Source organism: Rhincodon typus, chromosome 6 (genome assembly GCF_021869965.1).
Source record: "Rhincodon typus isolate 14 chromosome 6, sRhiTyp1.1, whole genome shotgun sequence".
NCBI classification, from domain to species: domain Eukaryota; kingdom Metazoa; phylum Chordata; class Chondrichthyes; order Orectolobiformes; family Rhincodontidae; genus Rhincodon; species Rhincodon typus.
The window spans coordinates 107,886,787-107,903,994 of record NC_063337.1 but is presented as its reverse complement, the minus strand read 5'-3'; the positions used below and the strand labels follow the sequence as shown (position 1 = coordinate 107,903,994).

General features: G+C 42.0%; 1 protein-coding gene across 4 annotated transcripts in view; it reads right to left on the bottom strand.

Moving 5' to 3' along the window:
* The window catches only part of LOC109911177 (progesterone receptor-like), a 292,961-nt gene extending 276,333 nt beyond the window's left edge, over positions 1–16,628 (bottom strand). For all 4 annotated transcript variants that reach the window (XM_048598029.1, XM_048598031.1, XM_048598030.1 and 1 more), the window contains exons 1-2: positions 16,519–16,628; positions 14,878–16,036 (exon numbers count right to left, since the gene is read on the bottom strand). In XM_048598029.1, the coding sequence (XP_048453986.1) occupies positions 14,878–15,899 (1,022 nt within the window). In that variant the 5' untranslated portion in view covers positions 15,900–16,036; positions 16,519–16,628. The remainder of the gene's footprint in view (positions 1–14,877; positions 16,037–16,518) is intronic.
* Positions 16,629–17,208: the final 580 nt, after the last annotated feature.

The window sequence follows — 17,208 nt, the reverse complement described above, 5'->3', positions numbered from 1 at the left end:
AAGTAAAAACTTGCGAGGTGATTTGGAAAGTGTTACATTTGCAATGGCTTACAGACTACAATGACTTAAATCATTGATGGTGTTTGTGAAGCCAATCCCACCAGCTCTTACTTAACACATTTTCTGATACACTGAACTTCTGATTAACTCTGTTACCAATACATATTGCACCTTCAGACCTGTATAGGCTGCCAACCTTCCAGGATTGGCCTGGAATCCCTAGGAATTGTGGATCTATCTCTAGGATAATGCAGAGTGCAACCCTGGAGAAAAGTCACAAGGACATTAAAAAAATTTGTATCTTTTGGCACCTTATTTGAAAATGTTCCTTTCCTACATATAAAGATATTGAAGTTATGAATAAAAGGTTGTTTGACTGACAGTCTAGCATTATCTAATTATTCTTCTTATTATTAATTATTATTTAATAATAATTGTATTTTCTAATTGGAGTTGGAGGGCAGTGTTTCACATGGATGGATGTGTTAGCCAACTAATGCTTAAAGTATGGGAGAAAGATATCATGTGATGAATGGCAACCCATTTGAATTTATTAATGAGGAACAATCATTGTTCATAACTAATCCACAATCAAGAAGAACTCTAACATTCATCAGTTCCTGGCTGTTTTTTGGCAGAAATTGGGCAGTAAACCAAAGTTTCCAATTTTGTCTGCTAGCCTACCACCTTGCTGATTGATAGACATGGGTAAAATCAGGGCCATTGTTTTGAAGGGACTGGGCTGTTACAGCATTGTGTTTAATGGATCTGTTGTTTTAAGGCCAGAAATTTAATTGTTTGAAATAGGTACATTCTATGATCAGTTAGAGGTGATTTATTTTTTGTGACACCTTGAAGTTATTTATTAATTATTATTCTTAATCTTACTTCTGTTTCAGACAGATAAAATTCTATTTATAGATGCTATTTCTTCATTGGTAGATCTGCCATCAACTGAATTGGAGTTTGTTCCTGTTGTAAGAATGCAATATTTAAGTCACATGAAGGTGAATATGATACAAACTTTATTTCTAATTGTCACACTTTCACTTCAAGGATTTTATATCTGGGGAAATAGATTTATTTTGTTACTTAACATACATTTTCCAATATTACACATATCTTTAACGCAAACCATATTTTAACTCAGAAACAAGGGGATATTAAACTTATTTGAAACAATTACATAGATAATCATAAATATCAGTATGAATATTTTTTTGTCTGTGTCTTTGTTGTACTGGAAGTTTGGATTAGTTTGTTGATCCTAAAGTACTCAGGACTATAGTCACTCTTATACTTTGGGTGTAAATACTCCTTAAACACCACTATTTGCAATGTGATGAGCCTCATAAAAATCAAGATATATTTTGTCATAATCATTAAGCTCGTATTTTGAATTTGCAATAAAACAGGCATGAATCTACGACTTTAAATTACTATTACTTTCCACAGATTATATAAAAAGAGTTGAAATATTTCAAAATCATTTCACATTTTGGTACATAAATCCATTGTGAAATTATATTACTTTACTATATCATTAATGTGTCATATTGAGGTAATATATTAATTTATACATTTCTATCAAACAAATTATAATTAAGTTATTATTATGTATTGAGCTCATAAAATGTTAATTCCAACCTTAATAAAACCTTGTCATTGAATTATCTTTGTTACATAGTTAAAATCTTGCTAAAATGCATTTGACTCATCTTTGGTATTTTACTTTTACTGGACAGATTTTTTAAACATTACATAAAACCTTTGCTGGTGTTTCAAAGCCTTTTGCTCCTGTTAAACATCATGAACTTTCTATTGAGTTGGAGTCAGCAAGCACAAGTCGATGTGCAATTCATACTTGTTTCTCACAAATGGTATTCATAAGGCTTTGATAGTTATTAACTCAAAATTGCAGGAGCAAATTGCTACAGATGCTGGAATCTGTACTGAAAACAACAAATGCTAGAGATCACAGTGGGTCAGAGAGCATCCATGGAAAGAGACCAAGTTAACATTTCGAATCTAGATGACTCTTCATCAGAGCTCAAAATTGTAACTTTGTTGTGTTCGGGTTCAGGGATTTTGTGTCTTTAACCTGTTCAGAATAATGTAAGTGCAGGCAACTGTGTGGTGGCTGATAATTAAAATTTCAAGGCATGAGCCCAGTCCTAAGAATGCTGCTTTGGGGCTCAGCAGGAAGCCCAAGTTAATATAAGTCTGCATCACTAAATATTAGCCTATACCTCAAAGTTGAAGTGCAGTTTGATTACAGCAGCAACTCAGAGTAATTGGGCAAGAATTTATTATGTCTCAAGCCAGAACATGTCCCCATGGATGCAGCACTATGAGCCTTGATATAGGAAAGGCACAAGAAATGAGCTGTCCTCTTCCCTCAGGCAGCAGAAGGCACTGCGTTTCGGTCTCATGAGGACTGTGAGTGTAGACAGCTGCCACAATCAAGGTCAACAATTCAGTATCAAAGATCTTGATGCATGACCTCAAGTAAATGATTAAGGTCAGCAGATACCTTAGAACTAAACCACATCACCTTCAATCATCCACAAACAATTTCTATTAAGCAGGACTCAGGCTTAATATTTGTAGTGTCACTTCAACCTTACATAGTTAGTAATGTTACAAACCTCACACCCATGTGTCATAGCATATAAACATGGTCAGCTATTTGATTGTGACAGGCACATCACAGACACATTGTACCACACTTACTACCATGCTTTCCTTTCTCTAAATAGACAAGAGGTCACATTACGAAAGCAGGAGTAACCCCTGTGATGGGGGACAAGCACAGTTTTAATATTATCATCATGGTCGAGGAGGAGAGAGTGTTGTGGTGACTGAAACTTTGGCCAAGCGTGCGTCTGAATCCACAGCGGATGATGGCCTGTATGATGACACTGTGGCTTTTAGAGGTTATTTTGTCCTGGTTATTTTTAAAGAGAGGTTTTAAGGCAGAGGTATTGTCTACTTGGCAGGCCAGTAAAGTAAACAGCTTATAGGCCTTGGGGCATTTTTTGAGTTGGAACAAATTCTGAAGAAGGGTCTAGGCCCAAAACGTCAGCCTTCCTGCTACTCTGATGCTGCTTGGCCTGCTGTGTTTATCCAACTGGATGGGTGTGACCAGCTCTCAAGACCAGGATTTCTAGTTTTTTCTAGTTTTTAGGTTTAACTTCAAGCAGTTGCTATGGCAGCTTGAAGAAAAGGAAACTATCTTTTCCCTCTCTCTGTTACAGTTAGAAGCTGGGGTTTCTCTCTGCTGCTGGGTTACCTGTGAGACAAATCTATTTTTCTGAATTTGTCTTTTTGCAAAGGGGTGTGGTTATGGAATGTTACCATATTGGAACAGTTAACTAGTAACAGTTACTGTATCTGTTCTTGTGTTAAGTTTTCCAAAAGAGTTAAGTTATTATAAGTTCTTCTTTCTTTTGTTGTATTTTAATGATAGTGTTTAAATAAATTGTGTTATGCTTAACATTGGTAGTTTGACCAGTCATATTGCATCTGGAACACAGCACTTTATATTTACTTTTAAAACAAGAAAAGTTTTGGTCTACGCTACCTTCTTAAAATATTTTGAGGGGGCCTGGTCTGGTCCATTACACATGACAGCATTTTTGGATTTCTTTACCCCAGATGTTATGTAAGAGCAATTATTGGACATGTTCAATTCAGAAATTGATGAGATATCTAGAGATTAATGACATAGGAACAGGAATAGGCCATTCAGCCCCTCGATTTCTGTTCTGCCATTCAATGAGATCATGACTGATATCTGGCCTAACTCCATATACCTACCATATACCTACATTTCAAACAAAAATTATCTATTTCAGATTTAAAATTAATAATTAATCTAGCATCTGCTGCCATTTGTGGAAAAGAGTTTCAAATCTCTACCACCCTTTGTGTGTAGAAATACTTCCTAACATCTCTCCTGAATGGCCTGGCCCTATGTCTAGGGCTATGCCCTTAGTTTAGAATCTCCAACTGCGGGAAATAGTTTATCTTTGTCTACGCTGTCTTTTCCTGATACTACATTGAAGACTTGAAGCAAATCATCCCCTAATCTTCTAAATTCTGGAGAAAACAGGCCTAATTTGTATAATCTCCCCTCATAACATAACCCCTGAAGTCCAAGTATCATTCTTGTAACTGTGTGTTGTACTCCTTCCAAGGTCAACATATCCTTCCTAAGTTGTGGTGCTCAGACCTGCTCATAGTGAGGTCTGGCCATGGCTCTATCTAACTGCAGCATAATTTCTGCAGCAGTGAAAATGAAAAGAACTGCAGATGCAGAAAATGAGAAACAAAAACAGAAATTGCCGGAAAATATCAGCAGATCTGGCAGCATCTGTGCAGAGAAATCAGAGTTAAGGTTTCAGGTCCAATGACCCTAAGGGGTACTGGACCTAAAAGATTAACACTGATTTCTCTCCAGAGGTGCTGTCAAACCTGCTGAACTTTTTCAGCAATTTCTGTTTTTGTCGGTAACTTCTGCATTCTTGTACTCCAGTCCTCTAGATACAACAGCCAGTATTCCATCAACTTTCCCGATTATTTCTGTGCCTGTTCGAGAAAGTTTAAAAATCTATTCACCTGAACCCCACAGTCTCTTTGGACATCCATTGTATTTAACTTCATAACAGCTAGAAAGTACCCTGATCATTCCTTTCTCGGTCTAATATAGATAACCTCACACTCGCTTATATTGAACTCCATTTGCCACAGATTTGACCATTCACCTAGTCAATCAATATCCTGCTATAATTTTATCCTATCATCAACACTGTCTGCAATGCCTCCTAACCTTTTCTTAACGTTTCCATCTATTATGGTGCCTGACCTTCTTTTAAAGAATTTAGCGGAAGCCGTCCTTTCCCAGTCCAGGCCCAATACCGAGGTGGCTCGCAACGGCCTAGAATGGCAGAATAGGCCTGGCAGGGTGGTCTCCCAGTGAGGTGGTCTTGTCCAGGAGGGGCAGGCTTGGCCTGTTGTGAAGATCTTGTCCCACCGTGGAAATCTCATCCTTGTTTCAGAGGCAGCTTCTGGGTCTTCCAATGGCCTGGCATGGAGGTCATGTCTTGGTGTTGTGGGGCAGTTTTGGCCCAGTTTTCCAGTGGACCCCAAACCCAGGAATTGTTAATTGAATTAAGATGAACATTTACTTTTTTTCTTCTTACTTATGACTTATGTCAATAATTTAAGGACCGTTGTATGGCAACTTATAAAACTTTTCGCTGTACTTTTTTTGTAGAAATACACATGACAATAAATTGCTATTCTATTCTAACTTTGTGTCATCATGGTTCAACGAGCAATGCACAGATGGTGCAAGAAAGAGGCTTCAAATTAAATTATCAGCCAGGATCGAATTGAATGGTGGAGCAGGCCCAATGAGCTGAACGGCCGCCACACAAGTATACCTAAACACATTCTCAAGTTGTATTCCCTACATCCAACAATCTCTACCTATCCTTGTGCCGTCCTCCTTTCAGAAACCGAGGAATTTTCATCTGCTGAAGAACTGGTGTGGGAGTATGAAGTCAAAGAGAAACAAAATACTGATGATGGTGAAGAAACACTGCCACTTAATCACACATTCCCAGCCATCACTTCAACTATTTGTGCTGCATGGACAACCATGAGGCGCTGTGGGCCATCAACAGCAGCGGAATTGTACTCCAGCACAATCTGTAACCTCACGGCCTGGCATATTCCCCACTCAACCATTACCATCAAGCCAGGGGATCAACCCTGGTTCAATGGAGACTGCAGGAGTGCATGCCAGGAGTAGCATCAGGCATACCTGAAGATGAGGTATCAACCTGGTAAAGCCACCAAACAGGACTACTTACATGCCAAACAGCAAAAGAAGCAAGTGATAGACAGAGCTAAGTTATCCCACAACCAACAGATCAGATCTAAGCTCTGCAGTCCTTGCCACATCCCATCATGAATGGTGGTGGACAATTAAACAACTCACTGGAGGAGGAGGTTCCACAAATATCCCTATCCTCAATGATGGAAGAGCCCAGCCCATCAGTGCAAAAGATAAGGCTGAAGCATTCACAGCAATCTTCAGCCAGAAGTGCCGAGCGGATGATCCATCTCGGCCTCCTCCAGCGGTCCCCAACATTACAGGTACCAGTCTGCAGCCAATTCGATTCACTCCACATGATATCATCAAACGGTTGGAGACACTGGATACTGCAAAGGCTACCGGCCCTGACAACATTCCGGCAATGGTATTGAAGACTTGTGCTCCAGAACTTGCCACTCCCCTAGCCAAGCTGTTCCAGTACAGTTACAACACAGGTATCTACCCAACAATGTGGAAAATTGTTCAAGTATGTCCTGTACATAAAAAAAGCAAGATAAATCCAGCCCAACCAATCACCACCCCATCAGTCTACTCTCGATCATCAGTAAAGTGACAGAAGGTGTCACTAACAGTGCGATCAAGCAGCACTGCTCAGCAATAACCTGCTTAGTGATGCCCAGTTTGGGTTCTGCCAGGGCCGCTCAGCTCCTGATCTCATTACAGCCTTGGTTCAAACATGGACAAATGGGCTGAATTTGAGAGGTGAGGTGAGAGTGACCGCCCTTAACATCAAGGCCATATTCAATTGAGTGTGAAATCAAAGAGCCCCAGCAAAACTGGCATCAAAGTGCATCAGGGAGAAACTCTCCAGTGCCTGGCACATAGGAAGATGGTTGTGGTTGTTGGAGGTCAGTCATCTCAGCTCCAGGACATCTCTGCAGGAGTTCCTCAGGGTGGTGTCCTAGGCCCAACCATCTTCAGCTGCTTCATCAATGACCTTCCCACCGTCATAAGGTCAGAAGTGGGCATGTTTGCTGATGATTGCACAATGTTCAGCACCATTTGTGACTCCTCAGATACTGAAGCAGTCCATGTTCAACTGCAACAAGATCTGGACAATATCTTGGGCTTGGGCTGACAAGTGGCAAGTAACATTCATGACACACAGATGTCAGGCTATGACTATCACCAGTAAGCAATAATCTAACCACCACCCCCTTGGCATTCAATGGTGTTACCATCACTGAATCCCCACTATCAATGTCCCGGGGGTTATCATTGACCAGAAACTCGACTGGACTCACCACATAAACACAATGGCTACAGGAGCAGGTCAGAGACTAGGAACACTGTGGTGAGTAACTCATCTCCTGATACCTCAAAGCCTGTCCATCTCAACAAGGCACAAGTCAGGAGTGTGATAGAACACTCCCCACTTGCCTGACTGAGGGCAGCCCCAACAGTCAAGAAGCTTGACACCATTCAGGACAAAGCAGCCCTTTATTGGCTCTACATCCATGAGCATCCACTCCCTCTACTGACACTCAGTAGAAGCAGTGTGTATCATTTACAAGATGCACTGCAGAAATTCACCAAACATCTTTAGAAAGTACCTTCCAAACCCACAACCACGTCCATCTAGAAAGACAAGGGCAGTAGACATATGGGAACACCATCACTTTCAAGTTCCCCTCCAAGCCACTCAGCATCCTGACTTGGAAATGTATCACGGTTCCTTCACTGTCACTGGGTCAAAATCCTGGAATTCCCTCCCAAATGGCATTGTGGGTCAACCTACAGCAGGTGAACTGCAGTGTTTCAAGAAGGCAGCTCAGCACCACTTTCCCAAGGGCAACCAGGAATGGACAATAAATGTTGGCCAGCCAGTGACACCCACATCCCATAAATGAATTTTTAAAAAGTGCTCCAGAGTTTAGCATAGAAAGGGTTACTCACAATCATGAGCCAGCTGCATTCAGATAAAAGGTAATATGCATGCCAGCTTTCTGGAATTTGAGGTAACATGTAACTTCTGCTACAGAGGACACAAGTGAAGACATAAAGTAAAGACTGATGATGATGATGATACAAATAAAACTACTGTGTGCATGGCCAGTTCGGAACGGAAACCTGCTGACATGGAGTGTGACGTTGTCCAGCTTCAATGTGATGCAGAGTTTCACACCTGAGCTTTGAGGCCCATTCTTTCCAATGTGTAAATAATACTAGCTGACTTGTTCATGATGTAGCATTTTTAGGCTGATGACCTAAACTCGAGTGTAACATAACTAGGAGGCACCTCGTGTCTAAAAGCAACAGTGGAAGTTCAAACTGAAATATCTGCTTGTTGCCATGGAAATGCTGAGTGCTGTCATCATTGGTTACTTTGAAATGACAATGGATCATAATCCCAAATGACTTTTGAATATGTGGAACTTTTAAGTAGACAACTCCTTGAAATTTGAAGTAGGAAAAAGACATACACATAAGCCAAAGCATTGCTGAGAATGAATCTTGAATGGCTGACTGGGGAGTCACTGTGAGGATTACACTGAGCCCTGAGGGGAACCATAAAATGTCACACTTGAAGAGCATTAAGGAAATTTCAGAGAGTAACATGTCGAAAGGAAACATTTAAAGATAAAAATGAACTGTTATCTGTTATTGCTACAAAGATAATGAAAAGCTGATTGGTTCTATTCAGTAAAAATCATCTCCTGTGGGTTGTGTCTCAGGCTGTAGACATGATATGAGTAAAAGAAAGGTTGCTTTAAATAAGATATATTTGTGATTGACCGTTCCAGGAACACACAAGAAAATCATCCAACTGAATTCCTGGTGTCTGTAAGTAAGAGTGCTGGTGTGCTATATTAGCGTTTGAGTTTCAATGTGCAAAATGTACTGTGAAGGGCCACAGCTCAGAACTCCCACTAAATACCCCGCAACTGCAGGTTAAAAAGAAGCCTCTCTCTCTCTGGAAACAAATGAAGTCTGCAAAGACTCTTTTGAAAGAAAGTGGACAAATTCCTTTCAGCTGAATGCAGAACCAAGAATTTTCAAGCAAAATAGTCAACTGTTTAAGTCAGCTCTTCCAGAATTAACCACAACAACATTTCACAATCCATCCATCATGGACAAGCTCTTCTTTCTAATCTGTACGTACATGTCACACTTTATGGTCCTTTCTTGTATTTTAGTACTTTAAATTCATTTTTTCTTTAACTTGAGAAAGCCCAGTTAAATTGGTCCTTTGAAAATATAAATACATGTGGGCTAAGAATAGATACCGATGAGGGAAAGGCTCTTTTCTAAATTAACCTTGTTGCAACTAACCAAGGGGTAAATACGGAAGTAAACTGGTTCATCCCTCCTCACTGAGGGCATAGTTTTTTTGGGGATTCCATCTAGAAATGGAACGAATTGAGAACGGTTATTACGACAGGTACCAGCATTCAAAGGAAAACATGCATAGACCTGTTTTGTCAGCCAGCTAGCCAATCCAGGTATCTCTCACCAGTTTGAGGTGCTTCAGTTTTATGTTGGGGCTTCTCAACTGAGGGCTCCTTCAAGGCCATATGTAAACCTACACAGTGAAAATCAGCAAGTGTTCCATCAACCAAGGTGCAGGGTCTGGGATAGTACTGAGTAGGAGTTTGTATCCAGCTAAGGCACCTGTAAGCTTGGCACTGAGTGGATTCACAAGTATTATTTGCTGACCTTTGTATGGGATATTGAATGGTTTGTTGGGTCATGTTGATTTGGATTAGTTGTTTTGTTGTGGCTTTTATTTCAGTGCTACGAACAAGTGGATTACAGAATGATAAGTTGTTAGATTGTGTTACAGTTGGGGTTTTGGCCTTGTGTTCACAGGAACCATCATCAAATGAAGGAAGATACATGGCCCTGCCTTCTTCTTCTCCCCCTTATATACGTTTATTCTCCTGCTCCTAAGCTTGCCGCAGCAGGACACAAGAGAACACCACCATATACGACATATACTCTAGAAAAAAGGACAAGGCCCCCTCAAGGTGGTCCAGCCAGTGGAACTGTTACGTCTGCATTGCAGCCATCACTCCTGACAATTGCCTCCTATATACACTCCTGTCAGTGTTGTAAAAAGAAACTATTAATAACTTGCTGGTTAGTGTTAAGTCATCTCTACTGGTTCTGTTTGAGTTTCTAGAAGTGTTTGGAAATTTGGTAAGTTGGTTGCTGAAGTGAAGAGGGAGAGATGCCACACATTTGAGAAGGCTTTGGTCCTGAATTGAACAGACAGGCCATTTGCTCTCAGTAATGAGTGCAACTGAAATATTCTTATGATTAGATACAATAATATATCTTAATCCTTAACACCAAAAAAGTGCCACATACTCCATCACTGTCATATTTCAATTTCCAATAGTCACTCTGTATGAGGTAGTCAATTTAGTGCTAAAATGACTGTACCTGTCATTGGTTGATGCTTTTTAGGGACTCAGATGTAAAGTAACGTTGACTCATCTAACCAAAGGAGAGACAGATATTGTCCCTTACACCCAAATGTATTTAAATGATAGCCTGCGTGTGAAGGAAATGTGCTAATTTAATGGGACCACCTAATTACAACCTAATTTTCTCATCACTTTCACTGTATATCTTTGTGGTCTCTCAGTGAAGTTGCAATTTGAGGGTCTTTTGACTGGGTTATCAGGTAGCTTTTCACTTTAAATTTTTGTTCATTTTGAATTAGACTAAAATTTTCCAAACATTTGGGGCCACTGGATCCAACAAAGAATAGACTAATTTAATCTATTGTACTATTTTGTCTGCACCAATGTTATATAAAAATACAATTTGATTCAATATTATGGTCCAATATTCCAATTTTTTAAGAAGGTCAGATGAAACTATCACAGTAAGCAACATTCTTAAATTTAAAGGGTTTTAATGAGACTAAAATATAAGCAGTCAATCGTGACCATGCATTACAATGTTTATTGCAAATGTTTAAATTAGCTATGAGGGAAATGTTAGATCAGCTGATTAATTAGTTGGTGTATGGGTCAGAACAGTGCCTACAATGTCAGGCCAGTGCCTATAGTGTCAGGCTGATTGTGCCTTTCCCTCTACCTTAACCCATAGTAAAATCATGATGTAAGCTATAAAGGACAGGAAAGTAACTAAACAGGCATGAACCACTGTCAATTTGAAAAGTTAAATGACATAGCCGTGGAATATAAAAAAATTTGTGGAAATGATATATGAACAAAAGCAACAGTACTGGTTTTGGTGAGAAGGCTTTGTATGTGCTAAAACAGAAACATAGCAAGATTCAACATATTGATAGCAAACAACACTTTCTTAATAATACAAAGCAAATGGCAACATTGGAGAAGGTAGAATTGTCAGTAACATTTTCAATCAGAAGAACTTGTCAGTGGACCAGAAGTAGAACCAAAAAAGGAATTTAAAGAGTAAAACATGAGTATCAATGTAAAATAGGGGCACAAAACTTACTACCACATTTGGAAGATTTCAAGATGTAGAATCATTTTCCATGGTCCAGTCCTCATGCCTACAATCTCACAACTTCAATGTTTTGAACCAAAACTCTCACATAACAGGAGAGCACTATGTAGGAGTAGTGGACACTCATGCTAGATGAGGGAAAAATTATTCTTTTTAGCTAAGAGTAAAAATGAATTGAAGCTATAGAGACTGGAAGAGCTCAAAATATTTATAATAAATTAATTGAATTGCTTAATCAGACATTCTAATATTGTGTGACATGCTTCAGGAACGTATTCATATCAATTGCTTATGTACAACGGCATAAAGTTATGTCAATAAGCCTCAGCTCTTAATTTCAGAACAGCAAAGTTAAAAAGCAATTGAATGAGTGTTTTCATCTATTTATCATATAATCTTGTTTTCTTCATAAATCAAGGAGAAGCCAATCAATCACAGCCACATCCAAGAAGCATCAGACTTTGGTATTTTATTGGCAGTACTCCAATTGAATCTGGACCCAACATGGGTAAAAAGGTAAGGTGTTAATGATGATGATAAAGCAGTTCATGATCAGGCACCAATAAAACACTGGGCTTGGGTGAGAAAACAGTAGCATACATGCTTAACTTGGGGAAGAATTTATATAGTGTAAAGAGAGGAACCCATGACTGATTCATTTGATGTTTCAAACTGAACTATTTCTTGTTTCATATCTTACTTATTAAGGAGCATGCAATATTAATAAGTAATTTGCTTCCATAAGTATTATACTGCAAGGTAGTTTTGAGGACTCAATTTTAGTCTATGCATTGTCATCACAAAAGTAATGATATATAACAACAGCTGTTTACAGTGTTATCTGTCAAACAGCATTGGGTAACATTAGCTACAACTCAACGGAAAGACCAGTCACTCGAGCTATCAACGCATTGCAGTCCTTTTTGATTGTTCTGGTTGCTGCTAAGGACAACTTAGAGTCCAAACTCTCAAGCGCAGTGATGGATGTGGAATAGAAGTAGGCAGCATAATGGAGCTATTCCAAAATCTTATAAGTGTCTACAGACCTCAGTTAACATGGATCAATCAACCTCAGGTCAAGGTGCATTCCATCAATGTCTTGTATATTTGAGTGTTGTGCCGACAATATCGATGGTGATCTTTCATTGTTCGATGTATTAACCACTAGTCCTACTTCCTAAATAATATTTAATACAGTGGCATATCCACACAATTGCGAAGAATTAGACATCACAAAGAACAATCGTAACAGCGAAACATCGTAAACATTAAAATCAAATCTACAAACCTTTAGCACTTGTAGATTTGATTTTAATTCAAACTAGATTCTATTTTGGAATCCGTTATTCGTTCATCGTGCAGAAAATAAAACATTTGTTGTCTAAAACACAAACAACCCCATGTGTCATATAGCATAAGAAAGGAAATGAGAAAACAAGAAACTGTTATGATTATAAATTCATCCAATTGAAAGTATTCGTACCAAGTTACAGAACTCTCGGCTACTGCTCTTCCTGTTAACATAGGCTGCTCTGTTATTTGTTCTTGCTGTAGGTCTATTTATGATGCATGTAAGGGAATATTGAGCTACAGTTCCTTCTTAATGGGGAAAAATTCATGACCCGAGGTGTCTTATCGATGATGGAGAAGGTGTGCCATCAAAGAAAGAGCAGTAACAGTCAGTTGCCGCTGCCCACAAATTGCATTCGCTGCAGCTTTCAGTCTGCCAAGTGCACAACTCGGTCACAAATTCAACACGCTCAAGCTGTGTTCCTGCACCATGCCCAAAGTGTTGTTTTTAATGGAAAAGCTTTGTTATGTAGTAATACTTGCTCTGATCCTTTGTGTTTTCAGCGATCTCTCGTGGTCTCTAGTTTTACTTGATGCATTGTGGCAGACACGCTGCAGCACCCATGCTAACTCTCAAAATAGAGCGGGCCGAATCACTGTCATTACAACACTCATCATTGCTCAAGTTTATAATCTTCACCTATGCCAATGTGTGCAATCCTAGTTAGGGAATGTTACACTGTTAGTTTAACAGGTCTTCTTATAAGATCGTAAGGCCATACAGTACAGGAACAGAATTAAACATTTCGGTCTATCGAGTCTGCTCTGCCATTCGATCACGGCTAATATGTTTCTCAACCCCATTCTCCTGCCTTCTCCCCGTAACCCTTAATCCCGTTACCAATCAAAAACCTATCTATCTCTGTCTTAAGTACACTCAATGACTTAACCTCTACAGCCTTCTACGGCAACAAGTACCATAGAGTCAATAGCCTATAGCTGACTAAATTCCTCTTCATTTCAGTTCTAAAGAGTTGTCCTTTCACTCTGAGGCTGTGCCCTCAAGCCCTAATCTTTCCTTCAAGTTCACTTGATTTCTTCAACATTTTTTTTCAATAACACATTCTTAACGGGTTGGAGTGCTAACACCAGGAATAATAAAACATAACTTTTTTCTCCCATCACTCTATACTTACTTTATCACAAGTCTTTGCAAATAAGAATCGGTTATCCATCAAATCCAACAAAATTCTAAAGTTGCTTAATATTTAATTGAAATCTCCGTTTTCTTAACTGCCAAACTCATCCAATTAATTGTATGCAGGCAGTGTTAAATTTACAGATTGCCTTTTTCATTTCCTTTGGGCTAACAGGTATTTCAATAATCGTGCTGCCTGCTCGAGTTTTAGTTGTTCCCTTTAATAAGAGACTCGACTAATCATGCAAAATCGAAATGGAAAAGTTTTCTTTAAATTTTATCCCAAATTCAATACATGAACGAAAGTAAAATAGAAAGATGAAGTGTTGATGGAAATGTTTCAATTGTGAAAGTTACATTCAACTACAGGGGATGACCCAATGACTACTCAAGGTGTATGGGAGGGAGAACACGAGTCAGGGACCTTACTGACTGTTACCGCTCCGTACAATGCTCTACATTGCATTTAAAATTATACTTATCGTGGATAGAAACCAAACTTTGAGAACAGGGAGAAGCAAATTATATCTGAGGGACTACGGGAACAAGATATTTTATTAATATATAACACTGAGGCTAAAGTTGGATGCGCGAGATTAGTTCATTAATCATTTAGCAGGAAGAATCCGTTTTCATGCTATCTCCAAATATTTAGTTGAAGTCAGTGACAATGGAACCAAGATCAGAAACCAGTCAACCACTAGCTCTGACCAGCTGGACAAGGTTTATATTTTCAAAACAAAGTCTAATCGTGCCTTCCAACTCTGTCTGATTTCAGTGGAGGTGCAAAGTATGTTCAAGTCTGTCTTCAGTTTTTGAATTTAGCCATTCTAAATTTCAGGCAAATTCTGTCTGAATGATTTGCAGTATGTACTGAGCAGAAGTTTGTAGATTTACTGAAAATTAAACCTAGCCGTTCTATCTCATTTGCAACAATCTATAAAACAGCGGCAGGTAAACACTGTCACAATGGTTTACCAAACTAAAGGAACTGAACTGGGTGAAAGTGGAATATTGCTAAAGCGGAGCTCCTTACCTGATCATGCCGCTATACTGGGAGTACGCTTGCGAGTAGGTGCTGGACATTGCTTTGGTGCCACCCTGATAGCCCAGGTATGTGATGGGCTGGTACCAGCTGGCTGGAGCTGCTGAAGTAGATGGCATACTCTCATCCTGGATCAGGAAGTTACAGCCGAGTCCGGCCTCGGGGTGGGAGACGCTGTAGGAATCCAGAGGCTCCGTCTTAAACATCACCGCGTCTTCCATGGGAGGCTCAGCCCTAGGGGGTCCCCGGGGCTGCTGCTGGTTTGGGGAAGCGGCCGGGTACTCCGGGTACGGAGGGTATCCTGGGGGCAGATAGCTGAAGGTGGTGCCAGGCTCCGGGCTCATGCCCACCACCGCCTGTGGGGCTTCGGGTTTGGAGCTGGGAGAGGCGGGCGGGCCGGGCTCGCTAAAGCCCGGGTATGAGCTGGAGATGTCTGGGATATACGGGGCATGGTCACAGTCCTCAGCAGTGAGCAGCTGGTGGGTACGGGCTGCCAGGTAGATGGGGTTCAGGGGCAGGAACGGGAAGCGGAAGATGTTGAGGGGGGAGAGCTGGCCCCGGGTCTGGCGGTCCGGGTACATCTCCGCCTTCAGGGCCCCCCCGGCCCCTCCCGGAGCCTCCCCGGGGCATCCTCGCCGCAACCTGGCATCAGGGGGCAATGGTCTGTCACTGCCCCCGGGCCAAGGGCCAGCTTCCGGCTTGTCCACACCAGCACTGTCCGAGTTAGTGCTAGCCAAGCCCAGCTCACAGTTCACCCAGGGGGACGCTGCCGGCGCCTCACTAAGGCTGGGCACGGGGGCCAAGTCCATGTTGTCCAGGGCTTTGGGGCCAATGCTGCTTTTGTCCGGCTCAGTGCCAGATTTGGAGTCCAGCTCAGCCTGGGGCAGCAGTTCATCCATATACAGCCCCATGGAGTCCGAGACCGCCTTCAGTAAGTCCGTGCTACAGCCCTCGGTACCCGGGCTACCCCCGGGGTAAGGCAGCACAGGCTCCGGGCTCTGCTTTCCCTCCATGGGCACTGTCGCCTGTTGCCCTCTGCTCCTGCCCTTCTCAGGTGTGACCGGGCCCGGCCGCTGTTGGAGAGGTTCCCCGGGACTGGTTATCCATCGCACGGTCCGCTCCAGCAGCAACTCCCGCACAAACCGGCTCCCTGTCAGAAAGGGCACAGCTTTAACACAGGCTCACAGTGCCAGGCCGGCCAACCTCTCCCCCACCCTCACCGCCTCCCCCTCCCCGGGAATGCCCCAGGCAGCAGCCGGGCTCAGGGTGTCGGGGGTGGGGTGGGGGGGGGCTGGGGTTTACCCTGAACCCTGCAGTCTGGTCCTACCCCCGCCCCCACCCCCGCCTCACTCCCAAACTGAGTTTGTAAAGTTGGCAAACATTGGGAAATTCGACTCCCGGCGGCTGCTCTACAAACAAACAATCCACATCAACCCCCCGCAATATCTGTCCCCCTTTAGTTACTGCAGCCGGGGGCAGATGTGAACAAACTCTGCGCCTGCTGGAAGAGCTATTTCCCTGCTGAGGAGGGAGTTTGGCCACTAGCGGGGAAGGTGAGTGAGACACCAGCCCCTGGGTTTTATAGTGAAGGTTCTGGGCAAACACGGGCAGCTGCGAGTGGATAGTGCCTACCTTTAGCTGCTCGGCTCCTGCCTGCTTCCCTCTCTCCTTTCCCCTCACTGCCTCTCTCTCTCCCTCCCTCCTACCTCCCTCTCTCTATCACGTGTTGCTGGAGATGGGAGACTTTACGCACTGAGCAGCTACCATCACACGTCACAAAAAGTTTCCTCCTGAACTTACAAAAGAGAAACATCGGGGCGGGCTTTACCCGCCTCTCTCCTTGCCCGTCTCCTGCTGTAATTCTGTCTCTCTTTCCCCAGGGGAGTGTGGCCTCCTTCCCAATTCTGGGATAGTGATGATGATCATACACACAGTCGGGGATTGAAGCGGTGCTGCCGGCTACCTGGGGAAACTGTCGCTAACTCACTGCGCCTCTCCAGGTTTCAAACAAACAGCCAGCACCATCTACAATATCCCCAACTGTCCCTGAGCATCTTCCAGCAAAATCTTATCTCCACATCCCCTCCAAATCACAGCGAAATGTGGGCACAAGGAGCGCAGTCGCTGCCTCTCGGGTGGTTCGCCAGGAGGAAGGTGCCTATCGGTCTCTAGGAAAGAGAGACTGGGAAGTGGAGCTGGTCACTGGTGGGAATGGGAAAGTGCTGCCTGGGACTTCAGCCCGAGCTCCTGGTGCTGCTCTAATTGGCATTGTGCCCAGGGATAGCAGGACCCTCTGACTGACACTGGGTAAACTATGGGGTG